A 25,844-nucleotide genomic window follows, 5' to 3' on the forward strand; every position below is an offset into this window, starting at 1 on the left:
AACCACCAACTGTACTCCTTAATTTGGGTCCCAAAAATTATAGTTGAGCTTCTTTTTATTGGAAGAGCTGAAATCCGAGCGAAATCTTTCGCTAGCCGTAACTCGAATTTTTTTTTTTAAATGAAAAGTACATAAAACTTTATTTCCATAATAAGTCGGATATTTTCTCTTTTTTTTCTGGAACCAATGAAAATAAGTACCACTTATGATATATCGTAGAAAAGCTCTCAATGAGGGCTTTTTACTGCAGTTAAGAAGATTCCAAAATCTTGGGCTTTTTTTGGACATTTTTGCTCAAGCTGTGCAATTAAAAGGGGAGATGCACACTTAGATGTTACAACAGACCTAAATCCAAAATTTCAACATTCTACGGCTAATCGTTTTTGAGGGCGAGATACATACGTACGTACGTACAGACGTCACGGCGAAACTAGTCAAAATGGATACAGGGACGGTCAAAATGGATATTTCCGTTGAAATACGAAAACCGAAATTATTCGCGATTACAGTACTAGCTTGTACGAAAAAAATGTTTCTTTAATAACTCTATAACTGCGTAAAGCTATAAAACAATTCGCAACAATTTACCAAATATATTTTTATCAAACTTGATTTAACCATTTCTAAGATATTTAATTTTTAATGTAACTTTTTGTGTAATATTACATGGATTTCAATTAAAACAGTGAACTACGTCTCTTTCATTTTTTTCCCGACATCTGGAAATTCTCAGAACGGTCTCTTGGAAATTATAGGATGTTGAATAAAGTAAAATGTCAACACTCAAAAGCCATGTGTAATACGGTTACAGTTTCATAGATCATTAAGGTAAAAATAACACCTGGGTTCAGTTTTACTGTATGTTATTCAATTCAGTAATATTTTTGGTGGCTAATATGGCTAATATTTATTAGTAGTTAATGAACCACTTAGACGATACCATTTAATTTTTTTTTCAAAAATTTTGGGAAAGTTACTTGATACGGTGAGAATAACATTTATTTTACAATCATAACTAATATTTAAATTTAACAATACACATCGACATAATTTAAAAAAAAAATTGATATGTACACCACATGACTTCTTTGTACGCTTATTAAATTACATATACACATTTTTTTTTTTTTTTTTGTAATGAAAAGTACATAAAATTTTTAACGATTCTAAGTTATAATTTTCAATTAATATTAAATAATCAGATGTTTCACCAGATTTGATGCGGACACTATGTGATTTTCTTGTACGCCTATTAAATTACATATAAACATTTTTAAAGGTACATAAAATTTTATTTCACTAATAACTTCTGATTTTCGATTTTTTTTTTTTTTACTGTTAGTATTGAATTATTATTTATTGTAAAACTTGTTTTATAATCAGAGGTTAAAAGAAAATTTACAAAAAAGGAAATGAAGTTGCATTCGAACCGATGTGCCCTTGTAAGATCCAAATATTTCGTTAATTAAAATTTAATTTGGCTATAACTCAGGAACCAGTGAAAATAAGTACCACTTATAACATATTGTTGAAAATCTCTCAATGAGGGCTGACTTCTGCAGTTAAGTAAAAGTCCAAAATCCAAATCTTCTCGGATTTTGAGATTGTAAATTGTTTTTTTACTGGACTTTACTGGGCTTAGTCAATTGCAATCAAAAGGAGGGAATGTCCACAACTAAATGTAACAACAGTCCTAAATCCAAAATTTCGAAATCCTACAACTAATTGTTTTTGAGTTATGTGAGGTATATACGTACGTACAGATGTTACGCCGAAACTAGTCAAAATGGATATTTCCGATGAAATCTGAAAATCAAAATTTTTCGTGATCACAATACTGCCTTTAATTCGTAACAAAAATATTCCATAATAAGTAAGAAGTCGCTACGAAAGTCTTTTATTTTTATTCGGAAGAGGAGAAAACCTTCCAAAAGTATAAGGCGTGGTGGTATCGCCTGGTCGTTTGTAATTCTTAACCACTAAAAATCCCTCTTTCACCCACACTACGTGTATCGTTTACGCATTACTTCAGCCCGGAGCGTGCTGTCTGTTGTCTTAGAGGACTCCTTCCTATTCTTACCACCTTCCTAACCTGGTATTTAAATTAATTTTTGATGTAAATAAATTATATTTCTGACTGAAGGCTCGTTTTGCCTATGCTATTCGGCATTTCGCTCCTGCTTCGTCCATCTTTAGTAATTCTACTTCCCAAATAACAAAATTCTTCTACCTCCAAAATCTTTTCTCCTCCTATTTTTACATTCAGTGGTCCATCTTTGTTATTTCTACTTTTCATGCGATAGTTCTTCATCCATGCCTTTCATTGTTTCTTCTAAATCCTTTTTACTCTCAGCTAGAATTACTATATCATCAGCAAATCGTAGCATCTTTATCTTTTCACCTTGTACTGTTATTCCGAATCTAAATTGTTCTTTAACAGAACTTTTAATGACTCTATTTAATAAATTCAATTTTCCATTCTATTAAATTTATTTTTAATTTCACTACAGAATATGAATAATGAATTGCCTTTTCCACATTGGTTGATTGTTGTTGTAAGTGGGATCTTTTTAAAACCCTGTTTCTATTTACATATTAACTATTTACACGTTTCTGTTTGTAGCATTTCATTTTTTATTATTATTACGGCTAAAAAATTTGTCTATTAGATACCATTATCAAATTTTTAAGGTGGCCTGGTAGTAACACATGGCTTTCCACTAAATTAGAATATCTGTTCGTCCTCTAGATAAACAAGCAGTCCGCTTCTTGACTTCAATCTGCTGTATATACTGTTAAACAAGTCGAAATCACGGAATATCATGGTTAATATTCGATCTGTAAATGACATCTTCATTCTCTCAGCTACAGAGATTGACTGTTTAATGAATGAACATCATTACTCATAGAGAAAATAAAACTGATTAGTTTTATAATTTGTAAATACAAAATATTTTGTATTTTAAATATATTTTACGTGCTTCATACTTGTATAGCTGTATAAAAATACTGGATCATATACTGCAAAGCAACAAATTGATGTACCTCTCTCTTTAGGAAACAAATTTTACCTTTCCTCCACTTAGTTAGGTAGATATAAAAAGAATGAAAGAATTTTTATTACATTTTTTTAAATTATTTTGTTTTATTTAGCAGGAAGAGAAGCAATAGATGGCGATTGCCGTGGTTATCGTAGTGCTGAAGAACAAGCAAGAGAATTAACTAGGTGTATTAGAAGAGAAGTTAACAAATTATCTGAAAAATGGAACGCTTTAATCGATCGTTCTGACCAATGGCAACGCAAATTGGATGATAGTTTAGCGGTAAGTGATTAGTATATATTTTTTTTCGATTGTGTTTATTTCATGATGTAAAACACTGGTCTACATTTTCTTATAGTATAAACAATTTCTGTTCTATCGATTAAAAATGTATGATGCATTTTATCAGTAGCTGTTGTAGAAAAAAACATATATAATACTGAGTACGTGTACAAGTAGAACAGAATTATACACATTAATGGCCAGTTTTCATCTTTTTTGGTAGAAAACATTACTGATTGAATATAACAGTCTGAAGTATTCTGAAAAACGAAACGTTTTATTTACCATTTAATGTCTTAGATATCTGATTAAATTTATCGGTTTGGTTGGGATATGGTTACTGATATTTAAATTTGGGTTGGAATGTTAATTAAAATTAACACGGTTTAATAAAAAATAAAATTAATCGTTAGTAAATGATTGCACTTGGATTACTTGGGAAATTAGCAAGATATTCCCGACCCTCTCCCAATGCGATTCCCCTACTAGGCCTTTCGGTCTAGTAGGATTACGCCTGATGGGGCCCTACGATTTTGAGGATGCAGTGCACCCCCTTCTCGGATAGAGTCGCATGTGGTAACGATAGACAGATGCCTAGTATTCTTCGCACGTCAGCTGAGTCGGGGAAGGGCTGAGTTCGCTATCGTGCAATATCCTTCTTGCTTCTTCCTTCTTTTTGCCTGTCTCTCTGTGCTTGTTGGTTGTAAATATTTATAACCATATTCTTAGAAGGATCTGTGAAGCCTGAGAAGGCCATCATAGTGGAGAGTGCAGACTTCTCGTTCTCTACGTCGGACGGCTGCTAGAATTCTTTCCCATTTCTCGTCGCTGTTTTCTGACGGAATTTATTTTCTTCTTCATTATTAGGAGAAAGGATTGCTGAGGGGACTTACAATTAAAATTAAATCAGTTCGTTTGCGTACGCGAGGATGGCATGTTGTTGAACTTGCATAGAAAAGAAAATACCGTCGAAATTCTCTTCAAGAAATACATGTAACTAGGAAAGGTTTGGAAGAAACACCAAATATTTATCCTTGTCGATTCAATCGTTGTCATGTTTAACCCAGCGGGTTGGTCTTGTAGGGAACTCGTCATCGTAAATCATCTGATTTCGAAGTCGAGAGTTCTAAGGTTCAAATCTACAGATTTGAATACTAGATCGCAGATAGCGGTGTTCTTTGATTGACATCAATTCCTTGTACGCCTTTTTGCTATTATTGTTATTATTTTTTATTATTGAATTATTATTTATAAATAAATTAATATTTATTAATAAATCAATATAATTAAATTTAAAAAAAAAAATAAAAGAAATGGATTCGAACCGATGTACCTTCTCCTTGTAAGATCCAAATATTTCATTAATCAAAATTTTATTGGGCTATAACTCTGGAACCAATGAAATTAAGTACCACTTATGGTATATCGTTGAAAAGCTCTCAGTGAGGGCTTATTACTGCAGTTAAGAAAAATTCCATGGATTTTTGGCTTTTTTGGACACTGATGGTCCAGTCGATTGCAATGTTCACAATGGTCCTCTTTTGATTGCAATCAAAAGGAGAAGTGCGTAACTAGATGTTACAACAGTCCTAAATCAAAAATTTCATCATTTTTGAGTTATGCGAGATGCGTATTCACGTACGTACAGACGTCACGCCGAAACTAGTCAAAATGAATTCAGGGATGGTCAAAATGGATATTTCCGTTGAAATCGAAAAACCGAAATTATTCACGATTACAGTACTTCCTTGAACGAAAAAAATGTTTTTTTTTTTAATAATTCTATACCTGAGTAAAGCTATAAAAAAATTTGCAACAATTTACCATTAGACAGAACAGCAAATACATGTTATCAAACTTGAATGAAATATTCATTCAAAGATATGTCTAAGATATTTAATTTTAAAATATAACTTTTGAAGAAATATTACATGGATTTAATTAAAACGGTGAACTACGTCGCTTTCAATCTTATTTTTCCCGACATCTGGAAAATCTCAGAGCGGTCTCTTAGAAGTTATAGTAGGTTATTGTTAAGTATGATAAGTTGCCAACACTCAAAGCCATGTGTAATACGGTTACAGTTTCTGTAGATCATTAGGGTAAAAATAACGCAGGGTTCAGTTTAGCTGTATGCTATTCAATTCAATAATAAAAAAACTCATCGTTAAATCAGCTGATTTCGAAGTCGAGAGTTCTAAAGTTCAAATCTACGGATTTGAATACCAGATCGCGGATAGCGGTGTTCTTTGGTGGTTGGGTTTCAATTAACCACACATCTCAGGAATGGTCGACCTGAGACTGTACAAGACTACACTTCATTTACATTCATACATATCATGCTCATTCATCCTCTGAAGTAACGCCTTACGATACTTGGGAGGCTAAACTAAATTTTGGGCCCATTATTTAAAAGTTAAGTGTTTTTTTGAGAGGGGAATTCCGAAAAAGATCCAAATTTTTTGTTATTTTCATTGGTAGAGGTCAAAAATAGATCTTTCCATTTTAAAAAATCGTTTTCTTTTTTTATATAACGGTCAACGTCAAGTTAAAGGTCAAATTCAAGGTTACCATGAGGTGTTCCTCTCTAATTTGAGTAACTTTTCTTTAGGTCATTCATTTGTATTGTGCTTAGTTTACGAGAAAATCCCCTGGGGCGATTGAAATGAAACAGTCTATATATATATATATTGCGGTTATAACATTTTACTCGAAATTAATATCTTCACGGTTTTTAATTTTCAATTGCTCGCTCTAGCAATTATTTGGTACATTTATTTGAGCGAAATAATATGCATTTACTATTATACGTAATTTATTTTATATAATTTCTTCTTTAATAATAATAAAATATTAAAACTGTTAAATATTGTTTGTTACTATTTTAATTGTTGTGGTACGAGTGGATAAACTGTAGGGCTTTGAAAGGCGTAATAGAAATAAAGGGGAAAATGGGAGAACAGATACTCGTGTAGGATTACAATGGACTAAAGTGAATGTATCTGAACAAAACTTATTAAAAGGGATTTATCCGACAGCTGTTATAAATTCTGAACTACCTTCATTAAAATAACTCACCTAAGATTTTGTACTGTATATGATTTTCTTCTACATTATTTTTTTAACTAAGTTTTAAACAGTAATAGAGTATGTCAGTGTAATTTATTAATAATAGATTATACTTCTATCAGTTACTAATCTTATCTAATAGTTACTAATAATAAAATTGTTGCCTTCATGTCACTTACATTTATTTCTTCTATTAATGTATAATTAATTGGTACTTGCTATGTCGTCTAAATTTCAGTTTTCAACTATTTATAACATTCGTATAAAATAAAGTAATTTTATATTTTGTCGAAGACCAATACATTAGATTCAGAAAAAATCGGGCTTAAACCCGTGATGAATATAATATCTATAAAAACATATATATATATATATATATATATATATATTATTATTGCAATTCTACTGTTTTTTGATTCCATCTTTGGATCTCGTGAAATATCTTTGCAATTTCTCTTCTTTTTTCTTTTACCATATTCTTTCATTCTTCCACTGAATATGTTTTTCCTTCGTACTAGGTGTATTTACTTTTTTACCTCTGGAAACTCATAAATTTTTTAATCTTTCCTTTAAGATTTTTCCATCCCATATATGTCTTCCTTTTTAATGCCTATTTTAAAAATTTTTTTAGGTTCTTTTGTCCACATATATGTATATATATATATATATATATATATATTTATTAAGTTTATATATATATTTCTTAAGTTTTCCCTAGGAAGCCCTATTTCAGGTCTTAAATTACCTACAGAAAGTATTGTGTGCATGGGGCATAGGACACCTGAATAATCTACTTCGTTTTTTTAGACGTGTGTAAAGAGAGCTACCAAAACGTTTTTGATCATATTTTATAGTATTGAATAAAGATGTTGTAACAGAGAAATAAAAATTAAAATGAGAGAATTTTAAATTACTAAGAGTTATTCGTAAAGAACGTGATACTTTTATGGTTATTTTTACTTGTGTTTCTTTAACTCACAATGTTTTTTCAGTTTTTTTTTTTTCATTTAACATACTTTCTGACATTGCCGATTGATGAAATTTTGCACAGTTACTAAAGTCGGGTGACAATACAATATTTCACCATTACCTTTGCGAACATCCTTCCGTACGGGGCTAAATAAAGGGTGGAAATTAAGGGTACGAGTGTAAAAAATGTTTTGAAATCCAAATTAACCTACTACAATATATGATAAATTAATTAAAATATGAATAAAAAGTATAAAAAAAGTTTTTAAAAATCTTTTAAAACTTTGTGATATTTTTTTATCTTTACCGATATGGAAATGCTCTCACATTCGTAGTATTATTATTATTATTCATTTTTATTTAATTATTAATTAAAATTATATAGGTATATAAAATATAAACTTTATACTGTGGTTAATTATTTAAATAAAGTTTCATTACATTAATTAATTTAAATTAGCTTAAAAAAAAAGTTTACATACCCCTTGTCGAGTAGATAGGATTATCATTTCCTAAACTACTTCAGTAGCTTAGGCATAAAATCATATTTTATGCATCTCATCAATTAAGTTTAGTTAATTAGTAAAGTTTTAGTATAAGGGAGTCACTACTGTCCTCGTGAGATGCTATTATATAGAATGATGGATGCGACTCATGAGCCCTTGACCTGTTCTCCAATCTATTCTTTATTAAATTGCGTAGAATTTACCATTATTATGTATATTAGATATAGTGTTCTTGTCCGTGTTGTATTGTGTGTTGTTAATTAGGTTCCTGTGTTTTTAATACCGTAAACCTTTTTTGTAATTGGTTGTTGTATATATATATATTTCCTATTAACAGTTTTTTTTTTTTAGATAATTCTTTTTTAAAACTTTTATTATTTATAAAATACAAAATATAAAATATTTTTAAATATTTTTTGGATTTTTTCTTAAAAATTTTTTTAACGTCGACCTCAATCTATTTTTATCAAAGTTCTCTTAAAAACGCTAAATAAAATTAACAATAATTATTATTGTCTTCTCTGCTAAAATCACTATAGTTTCTATGTTGAGTACTGTTAGTACTCAACTTACTGTTAGTACTGTTCTTAGCTTTATTCTGTTATCTCATGTTGACGCGTTTCGGAACCACTCCATTATCAAAATTTATTGTACTGACACTTCTAAATATTTGTTAATCTTTATACGGCATTATTCATTTGTGAATTAATTTCACATTGATATTTGTTAATCTTTATAGAGCATTATTCATTTGTGAATTAATTTCATTAATGCTTCCATTTCCATTGGAATATTTTCTTTTATATGATGGTTTCTTTAATGGTAATTTATTTAGTCTATATCATGTATCTAAAAGCCGAAAAAAATCGAATTCATATAGAATTAAGATAGTATGTATTATACAGTATAAAGAATATTAATATAATTGACAAAATTTTCGATGTTACTTTGAAATTTCAATTTCTGTACTTTTGGAAGTGAGTTGATTAATATATGTATAGCTTAGCTGTCTCAAAGAAAGAAAAAAATATATAGTGACAAAAAATTTAAGAGGACTAAGCAGAAAATTTATGTAAATTATATTAAAAATATTAGAGAAAACGGGAAAGGATGAAGGTGAGATGTTTAATAACCAATAACGTACGCTGATAAAATCAACCGATCGAAATATGTTAGTAACGGTTGATAATATGACTCGAGTTTATGGTTTTTCGAAATCAAACAATCTCAAACTTAAATTCTAAAACTTCTCAAAATATTCTGAAATCATTACCCATAACAAATTCACAGGTTTTTAAATGTATTTAAATAAGTATATATAAATGTAATGTAGATTTTTTTATTTAAGTATTGCGTAATAATAATAATACAATCAAGAAGTTCGTTACAACTTCGCTGGTAAGATTCCGCAGAACTGGACGGCACGGCGAAGTCAACGAACTATGTTTACAGTTCTAAACATGACCTAACCTAAAAGTGAAATGAAAATGGGGGAAAAAATTAAAAAATAAGTATGAAAACATTAAATATTTCAGTTTAGTTAGATTTGTAATAAAAAATACTTTCAAAAATACCTCGAATTTTATTAGACAACGTTTTTTTCTTTCATTGGATGAACCGCGGGACTCGAATATGTCACTTTTTCTCAGAAAGGTGGATTTACGAATCGCGCCGGTATGTAGCAGTACTTAACGCCACCTTTGACTTTACAAATGATCTCGTACAAAAACTTGATAATGTACATGAAATAATAAAATTTAAAAGAAAATGAATGTAAATGAAATTACTGAAGATGAATAAGTTTTTTTTAATTCCCATCACTTTATTAAAAAAATAAAAGTATTAGTTTACAAGAGATGCTAATAAAACACAAAAAACACAAACAGTAGGAAAGTGTTGCAAATGTAGCAACAAAGATTTTTGTTACATAAAACAAAAATAAATTCCATTGGTAAAATTTTTATTCTATAATTAAAACTATTTGAACTAATTGATGGGGAAATAAAAAAAGGTTCAATAAAAGTTTGTCTACGGATACGATAAAAATCGAAGGTTACACTATTACATATAGATTTGACCGAAAAAGTCAAAACATGTATATGTGTTTGTTCTAGAAAGGCAATAAATTTTAATAATAAATGCATAAAATAACATCTGTAATTCATAAAAAAAAATAATAAATAATCTAACAAAACGCAGTGATATCCAAAAAAATTACAATTTAAAACTTTGTTTTAAAAAAAAATACATGTTAAATATATGTAATATACAATAGATATACAATAGTAGATAATAAACAATAAGTGTTCCATATAATACGCAAAAAAAAGAAAAATTTGTTACAAAACTCTTACCGGCCCGATTTCATTTATGAAAGAACGAATATTCATAAGATTGTATTATTTCTGTAAATGTGATACGTATTACATACAAATGAAATCGGGCCGGTAAGAGTTTTGCAACAAATTTTTATTTTTTATTTTTTTTTTATTATATGGAACGCTTAAACATTGTTTATATTCTATTATTGTGACCTATTGTCTATTACATATATTTAACATGTATTTTTTTTTTAAGAAAATTCTAAATCAATAACAGATTTTGATTATATAAATGTAGTGTCTTACCTTTGTTGATATCATTTTGTTAAAAATAGTTTTATTTATATTACAGAAATTTTTGTTTTTTGACCGGAAGAAATGATTTTTTTTTTCTGCGAGACTTACCGTACGGTTTACAATTTCATTGTAATTTTTTTGGATATTTAAATAAAGCCCCTGATAATGTTACATAATATGAAGTAAATAATAATCAAAGGAAAAAGTAATAATTTAATCAACTGTTAACAGAAACCTATGTGGTTTGTTCATTAAAGTCTTTTATAAGAGTAAATGCTTGTGACAGATGAGGCACTATCAGTATTAAATGTTTGTGAATTCAGTTAATGAATTTATTCAAACATCGAGTCTGCGGTCTCACTTTGTTTAACGGATTACTAATCAATTAGTAAATAGATTAACATATATATTCACTTTTTTACTCATCCACCCCATGCGCTCCTGTAGACTGTAAAGCCAATTAATTGATAATTATATGAATAATTAAAATAACTAATTAAAAAATAAGTAGTAATAATTCTGGAAAATTATAATTTTGTTTTTCAAATAAAGTTGTTATTGATCGCAAATAGACAACTGTAATATTTAACCCGCGGCCCGAAATTGGATTAAATTTGCTTGACTTTTAACTACAAATCCTATTTGTAACTGCTGAAAGATTTACCGAGAAGAGCTTAACACTTTATTAAAATCTTAAAAAAAAAAGTTAAAAATGATGCTGATTACATTCTCAAGTCGAATGTTTACATTGTTTACATACATATATATTCGATCATTACTTGATCACTTTTGTCTTTATTAGTGTACGCATGCTACAGTCCATGTGCCGGAAATTTTCTTTGGGTACAGTTGGCCAACTGAATTATGGTACCCCACCATTATAGACACTCCAGTTCTATCTTTTACATTCATTCTTCGTCTTTGTTTAGTTTTCAGTTCAGTTTGCTTTGGTGCGTCTGATGACTATTTCAGTGTCGTTATTTGTATGTACATATAGTTTTTTGATTTATAATTTTCTCACTGACCGCAAGCACCAGCAAGAAACGGAAGGTTTCTGATGAAAAACGGTTGTTTAGTGGCAAGTCGACAGGTCTGTATTTTTTCTGTGAGGTAAAAGAAGTTACCCAATATCTGAAAACAATCACCTCTTAAGTCCAAATCCTTCGCTGATACCGAGTTTGTAAAAGGCGTGCATGGAGTCACCAGCTGTAACTCTATGCCCGGCACAGAAATATTTATTTTCGAAAATTAGCTTATTTGGAATTGCTATTTCGAGAATAATTCAGGAATTGGCTGAAGACATTGAAAATATTTTGAAATAAACAGCTTCCAAGTTCATATTTTATTCTATAGCTCTTAACGAGAGTACAGATATTACAGACACTGCTCAGTTGTGCATTTTTATCAAAGGTATTGACAAAAAGACTAATACTGCTGAAGAGATTGCTGCTGTATTTTCCATGAAATGCACCAAAATAAGAAATTAAAGCTATATCCGCAGCAATCTCTCAGAAATTACTGCTACTGACGTAGCCCCATCACTGCTCTGAAATGAAGCAGATACTTGTGGAAATTTTCGGTTAATGCAGTATCACTATATTCTGAATCAAGAAAAATTATGTGCGAAAATGTTTCTTTTAAGGAAATTATAATGAAAGATGTAAACATCGTCAATTTCACTCGATCTCAAGGATTGAACCAAAGAAATTTCATCTTTTCTTCAATGATTTGTACGGAGACGTAATATACTACGCAGAAGTTGGCTTTGTACGAAAAAATCTCTTAAAAGTGTTCGATCTTAAAGACGAAATCTTTCAGTTTATGAATAATAAAGGTAAAACATTTCATCAGCTCAATAATCCTGAGTGGACGGTTAAACATAGAATATTTTGTATCCTCTTAAGTTTTAAGACTATAATTACGTTAGCTTAAAATCCTTTTCCTATTTTTGATAATTCAATTTGAAATCAAAAGGTTTTTTATTACCTCGAAGGTTTTTGATAAAAATTACCATAACTGTTTATTTAGTCTTAAAAGATTTTATAGTTGTAAATCGTTACAAAAAATCTATATAAAAAGGAAAACTAGATATTATGTGACATAATGACATTAAAATTAGATTTACATATTAGGCCTTTTTCAAAATAATATTTTTGTTTAAAACTACAACATTGGCTTGACTTCGTTTCTATGGATACTATTTTATATATTTAACTTTTAGGATAATTTTATTTAAATTTAATAAAATTGTTTCAAGTTGATTCCGAGACTTGAGTACCATAATGATCATTAATTTAAAAGAAAAAAATTAACTATTACTAATCTATTTAAATTAACCAACTGGGTGTCCAACAGTATATTTACTTTTTTTACCAAAAACGTTTCTTTAATAATTTTAGGCGGTGCATTAACTTCTATATAAAAAAATGTATGCTAATCTATTGTTTTACACATCCCAGTTTTTGTTAAGACAGATATAAATCGTTGAGCTACAAGAGGCATCGTTTAAAATTTCTTTCTTTTAGAGTAATGATGTTTTTTGTGCGTACGTTTTCTTTAGTAATGCCATCAAAGGTTTTACTTGTATGGTTGAATATTATTTACATTTCGGTGGATTTAGCATGATAATTTCCAACATTATAACCAGTTCAATAAAGAATTCAGTGAAAAATCACTACTTAATTTTCTCTGGTGATCTTGGTATAGTATGTTTGGTTAGAATGGCTGTGCTATTTTCTGATAAAACTTGACCTTGATGGTGGCCATTAATCGTTATTAGTGCCAAGCCACGACCATTCATTGACCCTTTTTAATAAATTAAATCGTTCTTTAGGAAAAATAATTGTCGATAATTCATGTAATTTATGAAAGATCTCTTAGGTTTGGGCTTCCCATTTTATTTTGGTTCGTCTGCACAGGTGGAAAAAATTTGCGAAGAATGCTGTGTTGAATACATATTTGTGGGTGAACGCACTTAATTTGAATCAACGTAAACCAATACATGTTCCGTACAATAGTATTATTCACTTTTATATTAAGATTACTGTTAATAATTGGTTTAAATTCCTTGAAGTAAACGCAAAAAATAACAACAAATTACTATTCTTTGTATTTTTATATTTCTAAGTAATAAAAAACCGAAAAACATAAGTCTCATACGTTTCTTTCAGTAATCTATGTTAATCTCAGTATAAGAAACAATGTAAAAGTGCTATCATTCGTGATAACAAAGTATGTTTAACATTTCCTGCACGTAGAAACCTAAATTCTTATTAAATAGTTTCAGAATAAAGGGATTTTGTCACGTCCAATGTGTTTAATATACACAGCTTATCACAAATGTAACAACCCCATCATAAAAAAGAAAAAGTAATATTATTGTCCTTCACTTTATTTCAAGACTCGCCTTGCCTACCATACCTGTGTCAAAAATAATATATAACTAAAAAAAATAAGTTTTACATTATGTAAATATGTAATCCAGATGAACTCAAGCGTAAAATTAAAATGAAAAAAAATTTAAATGTTAGGTATATTAAATAAAGACTTTAATGTTGGGAAAAATATGTATTTACGGATTCATATTATTAAAATGTTTACATTAATTAAACGTAACGTTCAGTCGTATTACAAACAAAGAATTCCTACTTCATTAAAGTAACATAGAAATAAATAAATTTAGTTAAATAAAAATAAAATTTTGGTATATCTGGGTTGGGTTGTGGGTTATAGACAAAACCCCTAAACAAAATGGTTGACTTTAATATTTTTCAAAAATGGCGCCTTCATTATCTCTTAAATTACGAGTACTTGGTCTATTTAAAATGTTTGGGTTGCCCCTCGTGGAGGTCCCCGGGTACTTAATTAGAAAGTGTGCTGGTCTTATACCAAACAATAAATATTTTCTACGTTGAACCATGTGGTAAATTTCATTTCTTTATATTTAAGTGTTGCAAAATTATTTACGAATTCCCATATTTTATTAACGTTAATACACAGCACACACACACACACACACACACACACACACACATATATATATATATATATATATATATAAATATATATATTTTATATATATATATATATATATATATATATATATATATACTAATAAATATAGTATATTATATACTATGTTCAAAAAGTGATGGAACTCTACGAAAGAATCATTCCTTCTTTTGATGGTGGTTTAATTGTGAAAAAATGGGTTACAAAATGCAGTAGAGAATATTCATTGTCTCCTAATACATTAGATGTGCCAATTATGCTCAGAACCAGAATGTTTTCACAGAAAAATACGGTGTGGATGCACCGAACAAGTCCTCCATCAAGTGGGTGTACAAGTTCCAAGAGGCAGGGAATGTAGCAGATGCAGCCAAAAGTGGTCGACCGAAAGTGCTAACACCAGAAAAGTTATCAACGTGCAAGCTGCATAGTGTGTTAGTGCCAAGAGGTCTGTACAACAGCTATCTATCGTCTATCCGAACTTGAAATATAAATTTTTGTATAAAAATAACAAAATGGCGGACAGGGGAAGAACGAAGGAGAGTGGCGCCAGCCTCTCTAACCTAACCTGCCATTTAGTTGTCATGGATCCTTGGAGTGGTGCGCAACGTGCATTTGCTATCAAAGCGCTTTACAAAAACAATGACAATGTGGAGGGAGCGCGTAGAGAATTTCGCCGTCATTTTAATCTGAGACGGCACGACCGTGTTCCATCAGCACATGCAATTAAAACATGGATATCTAATTTTGAGGAAACCGGTTCGGCAATGAAAAAGAAACCTCCAGGCCGTGAGCGAACCGTCCGAACACCACAGAATGTTCAAGCTTTACAAGATGCTGTCACACGAAGTCCACATCGGTCAATCCGTCGTCTCTCAGCATCTTTACAATTGCATAGTTCAAGTGTTCGATGAATGTTAGTGAAGAACTTGCAATTCCATCCGTACAAGTTGCAGTTGTCCAGGAACTGAAACCGAACGATGCAGTTGTGCGAGCACAATTCTGTAATGTAATGCTTCAGAAGATAAATGATAACGAAGAGTTTGTTCACGAACTGTGGATGTCAGACGAAGCACATTTCCATCTAAGTGGATTTGTTAACAAGCAAAATTTCAGATACCGAGCACAAGAAAATCCTACGCAGCTACACCAGCGTCCGTTGCACAGCCAGAAAGTGACCGTGTGGTGTGCTATGTCATCTTACGGTGTTATAGGCCCTTAATACTTTTGAGGATGACAACGGTCTTGCGATTACAGTGACGTCGGCTCATTACGTAGCCGTGCTTGAAACCTTTGTTGTGGAACAACAAAAGAGATTTCTACCGATTCTTAACACAGCCTGGTTTCAACAAGACGGAGCAACGTCACATACTGCACGAATATCGATAGCAGCTGTACGCCGATTGTTTGGACAACGTGTCATTTCACGAAATGGTGACATTAAATGGCCTCCCAGATCGCCTGATCTCTCAGCTTGCGATTACTTTTTGTGGGGTCTCCTTAAAAGCAAAGTGTTCCACAGTAGACCTGCTACAAGGGAAGAACTGAAGGCAAAGATCCGAGAAGCAATTGCGGAAATTCCAGTTGAGATGTTATGTCAAACCGTGAACAATTTAACGAAGAGACTTCGTGAGTGTTTACGTAGAAGAGGAGGTCACCTGCAAGATGTCATCTTTAAAAAATAAACTAAAATGTATGCATCCTAAAATGGCAACATTTGTACAATTACATGAAATAAAATTCATTTTCTAAAAGAAATTTTTCATTAACGTTATTTATTTTTTTAAATTTCCTGTTTCTTTGAATCACCCTGTGTAATATCTATTTACCTTTATAGAATTTTGTTTTTATACATGTTAAAAATGAGAATATGGAGATATTAAATCTGATAATCTTATGTCCTAAAAAATATTTATTTATCGTATTATAATTTATTTAATTTTGACCTAAGAAGGAAATCCCAGTCAGTTTTATCTATTTAAACTGTACTCGATTCGTTTTATATCTTTTAGTTTAAGATCGTAACCAAAAAGTAACTTTTTTCCGTTTAGTAAACTATTTTATTGAATTAACCTTTTGATTATTATTATTAATTTAATTAATAAAAAAAATTATTTCAATTATATAAATTTATGAGATTTATTTAATAAATGTTCTGTTTTTACCTATTCGTAAGGTAATTATTTTGTATTTTCACTACGTGAAACATAGAGTGTTGAAATAATTGGCCTTGGTGCTTTGGATATATACTGTAAATTGATTAATTAGATAATACTGTACTATAGATAATACTGTACTAACTTATCAAATTAATTTTATTTGATTTGTATTTCTTCTTTCTCAAAGATTATTTAAAATTTCTTAAGAAGATTTTCTACTTAGAAAATCTCATTACATAAGTTTTCAATTTGTTTAAATCCGATTTTCCATTACAATGATTTACAATGAAAGGAATTAACTTTAAGATATACATTTCAGTTTTTATTGTCTTTAATTTCATTTATTTTATTAAAAAAATTCCCTTTCATTTTATCGTTGAAGTTTTATTTCTGTTTTTAAACGTATCCGAAATTTTTATCATAAGTTGAGAACATTTTTATGACAGGAAAATATTTTAATTTGGTTTATTAGACTGTGATTTAATTTTGTTGGAAAAAAAACTTAATTTGTACATTTTATTATTCCATTCCTTGATTGTTTTGGGGCAAAAATTATTATTCAGTTATTATTAACTTGCTAACTTTTTTAATTTAAATATTCAAATTTTAAAAAAAAGTTTTAACTTTTTCCGTAAAAGCTTTTTTAATTTAATTTCATTATTCCCGCGCCTGTACATACACATTCATACTTTTCCATACATATATACACACATATAAACTCACTATCTATCTCTCTACGCATTAATTCGTAATTATAGTATCATAAGAAATCAACTTGTTCATACACTTTTGATTGTACTATAAAATATTAAGTCCATAGCCCGTATTATTCATATATTTTTAATGTACAAAATTTTACCGGCTGTGTTCTCAAGTAAAAGTAAAAGTAAAGTACTTTTTTATGTTTGTCTCCCCCCACTTTTTACTTAATTGTTTGATTTTGATTTTTTATTATCATTTTTATTTTTTAGAGGAAGTTAGTTCATCAAGTGATATTCTTGTAAAAGAATTTCTTCCAGTTAATAGCAGTCAATTATCTTTTTAAATTAAAAATCTTAATTTCTCGTAGACGAAATATTTTATTATTTGTGATTTCAGTGCCATCGATAAAATAAAGCCCAACTATAATTCTTAGGATTCAGATTAGACGGGAAATTCCTTGGTTGAAAAAAAAGGGAAATCTGACCTGAAAAATTAATAAAAATAGGTAGAAAAACAGTATCTTTAGTACTTTACGATAAATATGAGGTAAAAGACAAAAAATTGGAGTCGTAATAAATGCATAAAGGTTTTAAACAAAACTAGTACAGAATTTGATTTTGAGTAAAGAACGTAAGAACGTAATTTTGAGTAAACGTAAGAACCCACCGGATTGGTCTAGTGGTGAACTCGACGTTGCAAATCAGCTAATTTCGAAGTCGAGATTTCTAAGGTTCAACCCCTAGTTGAACCTTTTATAGTTCCTTTTATACGAATTTGAATACTAGATTGTGGATACCTATGTTTGGTGGTTAGGTTTCAATTAACCACTCATCTCAGAAACGGTAAACCTGAAACTGTACAAGACTACACTTCATTTACATTCGTACATATAATCTTTATTCATCCTCTGAAGCAATACTTACGGTGGTTCCGGAGACTAAACAGAAAAAGAAAAAAGAAAGCACAAACGTAATAATTTCTAGATTTATTAAAAACATATCTTGTATGCGCAGTATATAAGAAACACTGATTTTTCTGCAAACATCTCGGAACACTAACTGATTAGGGTAACTCCGGCCTACATTATTTTACTATCTAGAAAAGTATAATTCATGAAATTCTACTATGCGTCCAGGCCAACCGATTCTGACTAGGATAATAATTAAAGAATGAGCAGATTTTCTAATCTGCGATCCAAGTTCAGAATTTGGTCGTACCATCAGCAGTAAATAAATAATGCAATTTTATCGAACAGAAAGGTGAAATTCTCCAGCCACAGCCTCTTACGAAGACCGATTTCCGTTCTACACGTTTTTCTATTGCATTGCCGACGATCAGACCGTGCACTTAACGACATAAACATTTGATGGCTGTTAAGAGACATTCTTTTTCGTTATAGATTTTTGCTTTGCTGATAATACCGTAGCCCATTCACTTTCTCGACAATATTAAACAAGCACATTGTAATTCAATCGTGCCGGCAACTAATGTCGTACAGGCAACTAAACGTAAATAAAGGAAAGTTATGTATTAGCTAGTATAAAAGAAATTAATCAGAAACGATAAGAAACAATTGCCATTTGATACGAAGGGGATCTGTATCTTCACTTATCACTGTGCCATGAAAAAAATCATAAAAATTCGCCCACGTGAAACTGCACACCAAACACCCACCTTTTGTTCATGTAGAGGAGACTCGTACAGCTGATGTGGATTTTTCGTACACAAATGCGTGAATTTTGTACATTTACGAACCTATCAAAGTGGAACCTTGCCTCGTCAGACGGAAACCAGTCATCGATTTCTTCCCCATCTGGCGTTACAGATGACACAAACCACTGATAGAAAGCTACACGTGACCAGGCTGGTTGTAGGCGACGTATTCTGTTAGTCTTGGGACTAACAGAATGTGGAGTTTGCACGTCGATCAACTTTTCTGGTTTCAGTACTTTTGGTTGCATCTGCCTCATTCCTTATCTCTTGGAATTTGTCATAGAGCCGCTTGATGGGAGAATTTGTTTGGTGCATCTACACCATACTTTTCTGTGAAGCTATTCTGGGTCTTTGCGTAGATGCCACATCTAATGAACTGGGAGACATTCCTTACTTTTAATAATTATTTCATAACTCAATGTTGGGTAATACTTTTCTTTTACGAATGCGTATAGTCTAGTGTTTTTCACATCCGTAAAGTTCATTATACTCTATCTTTGTCATTCTTGCGAAGGCTTGAAATTGCGCGTAACACACTATATATCTAATATTCTTATAATTTGTCCTTTCATTATTTTTTTCTTTGATGGCAGATTCATTAGCACACTTTGTCATCTGCTTCCATCTATCAAACCTACGATAGTAATATATAAAACAGTACCGAAAATATAATAACTTCATCACAAAAATCCACCTCTACAGACAGTATCAATTTTTTTTTTTAATTTCCCTCCCGTCCGTACTGTGACTTACTTCAACCTAAATACAACACATTTATTTTTGCCCTATCTACAGATTTCGTGTACTAGTTACACCAACCGTTGTGGGAAATTCCTGTTTCCTAGTATACTTAGCAACATTTGTCATATCAGAAAAGATATTATCCTTTTTGTTTCAAATACTTAATTTTTTTAAATTAATTATTAGTATTATAATTATTAATAATATTTTAAAGATATGAACAGCAATAAATGTTAAATAAATAATATATTTCAGATAAGGAAATCTAAAACTCTTTTGAGTTGAATTGTTTGTTTACTTTACGGATCGTGATACGTTATATGAGAATTGACGTCTAATTGTAGATAACAAATAGGTCTAGGTAAGCATGAAGTACCGGTGTTATGGGTGGTAGGACTAGAAGGAAAGGGAAAAGGAGAAGAGAATATTAAATGTCGTATTCTACAAAAGAGGGGACTTAAGGTAGGTTTTTTTTTGTTTAATTGAAGGAGTGAGTAGGGGCTTGTCCCTCGTGGTGATGGTGTGCGTGCGTGCCAGTTTTGTAATGCAGTGTGAATCTTGTGTAGGATGTAGTAGAAGCAGTTGTCGAGCAGTTCTACGCCTTAGTATATATACAAAACGAGTAATTGAACGGTCGCCGGTTTTTTCTTTTTTTTTTTTTTTAGAGAAAGTATCAAACAACATGCCAGTATTGTCTATGCCTATCATATGTTACATCTGTCTATTTTATTTTTATGCTATATATGGTGAATAAATGTTCTCACCTGACTACGTAATTATTTTTTAACACATCGAAGTTACGGCTATGATTATAACTTTCGTTAAGTAATTTATTTGGATGCGTCTTTACAACATGTTATATCGATAATCCTTAATAGATCGATTTATGCTGGACTGATTTCGATAATTTGTTATTGAAAATTAACTGTTGTAAGTTAATAGGACATGTGCGTTGATTATTTTACGATTAGACTCTGCCTGTGTAGTTTAATTTTTAGTAATCTTTTAAACAAATTGTATACGAGTGTATAATACCCTTTATGTATGTATTAATGCAACGGTTCCGTCCTTGCTTTGTTTTTTCAATATCAAACATTATTAAGGCGATTATTTGTGGGTAAACTATTTTTGAAGATGTTCATGTTAGGGGAATTTGAGTTATATTTTTTCGTAACCATTTAAATTTATGTAGAATATCACAAGAGTTCTAGATATAACAGTATTACGAATGTTTGTGTTTGGTTGTCTTTTTCATCATAATCAAAGTAAGTAAATAATTTTTGTTAATTAGTGAAATTATCGTTAATTTTTAGTAGTTTAGGTTAGAAAAACGTCTATGAAAATTTCGCCAAATGTAACCTTGGGAAAACATATGAACCGTTCTGAAACCAGTAATTCCGAATATTATAATGTTTAAAAGCAGTTTTATTTTAACGTAATATAATTTATTTCATATCAGTTTGTTATCAGAGGGTGGTTGGAACCTCGCTCGTTTTCTATGATCAGCTGTTTTACACAGTATCTGATAAGGTATTCTAACCTGGAGTTTGTAGGGGTAATGACCTACTTGTGAGGTAATGTTTTGTTGTGTTAACTAAATATAATTTTATGCCTCAAAATTTTTACTTCTATACCATGTACTTATAGATTATATCTAGCTAGGAGGATGAACAAAAAGTATTTAACCCGACGAGCAAGATCGTATGTGTATGTGTATACGCAATTGTGACTTTCTACAGTTAAAATTTCTTCTACTGTGGACAATGTAACTTCCTGTGTATTGTTTTTATTTTCTTGAGAATTTTATCTTACGTGAATGGCTACGTAGCCAATACCTTTTATCTAATCTCTTGTAATCTTTTTTTTGATTCGATTTAACACCCTTGAATTAAGAGAAAAAAATTGGTTATATTGGATATAAAAATAATTTTTGTTTGCACTGTTCTAATTGTCAGTGTATTACATTCTTCATTTATGAATTAATTAATATTCTGAAATATCATAAAACAATGAAATATTATGTAATACGTATGATTTACATAGTTTTATACTTTTTACTGTGAAATTATTTAATTGATCTAGTTAGCAGTTTCTTTCAATTATTTCCTAAAATTGTGGTGGTGATTTTGCCAAAAAAGTTAGTAGGATGTAATCACTTTGTCAATGAACATTAAATGAACACGGTATATTTTTTACATTTTCAATTTCCTGAAAAATACACTTTGATGACCTGAAAATATGATTTAAAATTAAGTAAGCATTTTTATTAATTTACTTATTCATATGTAAATGTGTTATAAAAATTTGTCTGTTACTGTTATTTTCTTTGTTATTTTAAAGTAATAATAGTAATATTATCTAATTTACTACTTTCTATGTTAACAACAACTGCAAAAAACATACTAAGAAATAAAGTAAATGAAAAAAGTAGTACAATACTTTTTAATCAAACATATTGTGTTTGGTAGAAACATACAACACTATCCTGCCATAGTGTTTGCTGTTAATACTTTCATTCATTTAATTAGCACTGTGTAAATCGATCAAGGTTTGTATTTCTTTTCATTAATTTTTGAGTGTTGTAAAAATTATTGCTCAACTTAATAAAATTGAAAAATTGTTTTATCCAAGAATTGGTTTTGGGTGGGTGTGTGTGTGTGTGCGCGCGCGCGCGCGCCCATGTAGTAAGGTTGATGATTTGAACCAAGACAGTTTCAAGGGAAAAATAATTTCCACATGATCTCTCAAAATTATTTCCTTCTAACTTTCTCTTAATATAATTTTGACTCTGAATTCTTTTGTAATCTCCACTTTGGTTTATTATTAAACCATTAAAATCCTGTAATCATAAACATGCATACACACCTAAGCAAACAATCTCAATCTTGACAGCAACCCATTAAAATCCTTTCTTCAAATGATGTATGTTTTGAGCTACTACTTCCCAGCTGCTTTATATTTACCCTAAACAAACACAAATATAATAATACAGAAATCGTAAATAGTTGAAAAGTAAGAAAAAACATATAGAAAATGTAGGTATTTGGAAATAAATATTTGTAGAATAAGTGGTGTCATCTGTATGTAACACCTCGAGGAATCAGTTCTACATGGTCATTGTAATTAATAACAGATCGATGTTAATCAACAGAAATTTGCACATCTTATTTCTTTGCAATCTTCTATACAATCATTTCTGCAAATATATTTGATTTCCACTTTGCATTACTATTCTGAATTGTTTATATTTACAAATGCATTACTCTTCTGTTTAATCAAAGCTGTACAGTTACTTTTATGAACTTATCAAACATATCGGCCAGCTATAGTTTTTTAAAACAATGTAAAGAAACTGGTTCTTTTTCATCTCAAAGGAAAGACAAATGTGGCTGTAAAAGAAAAACTACTTCAACACAAGATTGGTTACTTGTCAGAAAAAGTAAACTTGATCCAAAATTTATCTGCTGTGAACTTAAATCAAGAATTAACAGCCAGTGGAACAGATTTACACGTGACAGCTGTTAGATGCTGACTTCTTGTCAGCCATTGTCAGCTCGTCGGCCAGCTAAAAAGCAGCTTTTTACCACCAGCAATGTCAAAAAAAGAACACATGCTAATTAGACCAGAGAAGACTGCAAAAATGTTGTTTTTTGAGGACTCGAAAATTATGACATTAATTTTCATTATATTTTTAATTCCAAATTTTAATTATATTTCAGTCATAAATTATGAATAATCCTGTGGATTATTCATAATCACAGGATTATTCATAACTTTTGTCTAAATTTAAATATATTTTCACTTTTCCTTTTCAAATACTAGTATTTCGATCAAGAAAAATTTCAGTTTCAGATTTCAATGAAAATAGCCATTTTGACCATCCCTGAATCCATTTTGACTAGTTTCTACGTGATGTCTGTATGTACATATGTGTATGTATGTACGTATGTATGTATGTATCTTGCATAACTCAAAAACTATTAGACATAGTATGTTGAAATTTTTGATTTAGGACTGTTGTAACATCTTGTTGTGCAACCTCCCTGTCTGTTTGCAATCGACTGAACCAAAAGTGTCCCTCATTGAGAGCTTTTCAACAGTGTATCATAAGTAGTACTTATTTTCATTGGTTCCAGAGTTATAGCCAAATGAAATTTTAATTATTGAAATATTTGGATGTGGAAGGCACATCGGTTCGAATCAGACGTCACCCTCTTTTTTTTTATTTAAATATATTGATTTAATAATTTTATTAACCTCTGATTGTAAAAAAAATTGTAAAATAGAAATGAAATAAAATTATTTCATTTAAAAAAATGTGTGTATGTAATTTAATAGGCGTACAAGAAAGTCGTGTGGTGTCCACATCAGATTTGGTGAAATATCTGATTATTCACTTTTTTCATTTTGTTGATGATTTCATCATAATAATTTTTAAAAAAAGCATAGTATAAGTAATTTAATAGGGGCACAAGGAAGTTATGTGGTGTCCACATAAGATTTTTTTATTCTGACAATTGTGTACCTGTTTCACTTATTAATAACAGAAATTATTCGTTATTTTTAATTTAATTACTAGAGAAATTAAAAATTTAATATATAGAGTTTCCATTGGTTAAAAAATAGACAACAAAATTTTACCTTTGAAAATTCCAATATTTTTAAACTTATTAATTTTGTAGAAGATGTTGGGAACATATATACTAAATTGCATCAAAATATCACAATCTGTTATTAATTTTTTTTATTGAAAAAACAAAATTGCAGAGAGAGAATGAAATAAGATGTACTAAATCAATCTCTTCTTCTGTCCATCGCCTTCTTGAAACGCTCTGTATATTATAATTCATAATTGCATAATCATTTATTACTAAAATATTGTTCCTTTATTATTTCAATATTATTTAAATTACCAAAAAAATACTTCATATGTCAAAGTACACGGTTGGTTATAAACGTAGTTTCTTGCATATCTGCTAACCTCTAAGGTGTAGAAGTAGAAAATTCTTGGTTTGAATATTGGTCATGCTTTCACAAGTTACAAAATTCATAAATCATTAAAAATTTGCAAGAATTTTTAATTTAATGTCAATTTGTCTGAATAAATAATATTTCAGATTTTTCAAGAATTTGATGTCTGAAGCGATTAAGAAATAATTTAATTCAGAAAAATTCTAATAAGATCTTTAGTTTTTAGCGATTACATTTACATTTTGTTCAATAAATATAATCCATAATATTGTTTTTTAATGTATGCTTATCAGTTATGTTATTTTTAACCAGTACTTGTTGACTGGCTTTGCTATACTATTATCATATTACTTCATTTAATGTTGTTTCCTTCATGGTACGCTGAATACTGTTAGATATTATGTTTTAATTTGCTTTTACCCTTACTTTTCTATTTTGTATACTATAAGTGATTATAATATTATCATTCATCTGCATTTATAATTTGTGGGCTATTACATTAAAGATTTTGATAATCATTGTTATTTTTTATTACTATTTTATATCAGTAGCATTTTTGTTTTTATTTATACTTAATAATTTTACACAACAGCTAAAATGGTAATTGATGATTACTGGTTGATGGAGACTTATAATTACTGTTATTTACACTTGTCTATCAAAATTTTATTAACTAATAATCTTTAAAAATAATTTAAAACTTTTTATTATTATTATTGTTTGAAATATTTTAATCTCAATCCATTGCCTGTAATATATATTTTTTCCAACACTGTTTTTTTATTGATTGCTGATCAACACTAAATAATTTTAATAATTGCCATTGTTTTTCATCTCTTTTTAGAAAATGAGAATATTCCAGAAGAATATTGACGATGTAACAACACGTCTTTCTGCTGCTGAAGCTGCAAAAACTGCATGGCAAATACCGACAGATGTCAGCCAAGCTTCAGAAATGTTAGAACAGTTACAGGTATATATATTTTTATTTGATAATTTTCCTTTTTGTATTTTGTCATTTTGGTATCTGTTTCCTTTATTGTGCATAGTTATCAATGAAAGAAG

General features: G+C 29.8%; 1 protein-coding gene across 3 annotated transcripts in view; it reads left to right on the forward strand.

Annotated features, from left to right (window-relative positions):
• Positions 1 to 25,844, forward strand: part of Dys (Dystrophin) — a 1,915,508-nt gene that overhangs the window by 1,833,122 nt on the left and 56,542 nt on the right. For all 3 annotated transcript variants that reach the window (XM_075370745.1, XM_075370746.1, XM_075370747.1), the window contains 2 exons: positions 3,154 to 3,323; positions 25,624 to 25,752. In XM_075370745.1, the coding sequence (XP_075226860.1) occupies positions 3,154 to 3,323; positions 25,624 to 25,752 (299 nt within the window). The remainder of the gene's footprint in view (positions 1 to 3,153; positions 3,324 to 25,623; positions 25,753 to 25,844) is intronic.

Source organism: Lycorma delicatula, chromosome 7 (genome assembly GCF_047948215.1).
Source record: "Lycorma delicatula isolate Av1 chromosome 7, ASM4794821v1, whole genome shotgun sequence".
Taxonomy (NCBI): Eukaryota; Metazoa; Arthropoda; class Insecta; order Hemiptera; family Fulgoridae; genus Lycorma; species Lycorma delicatula.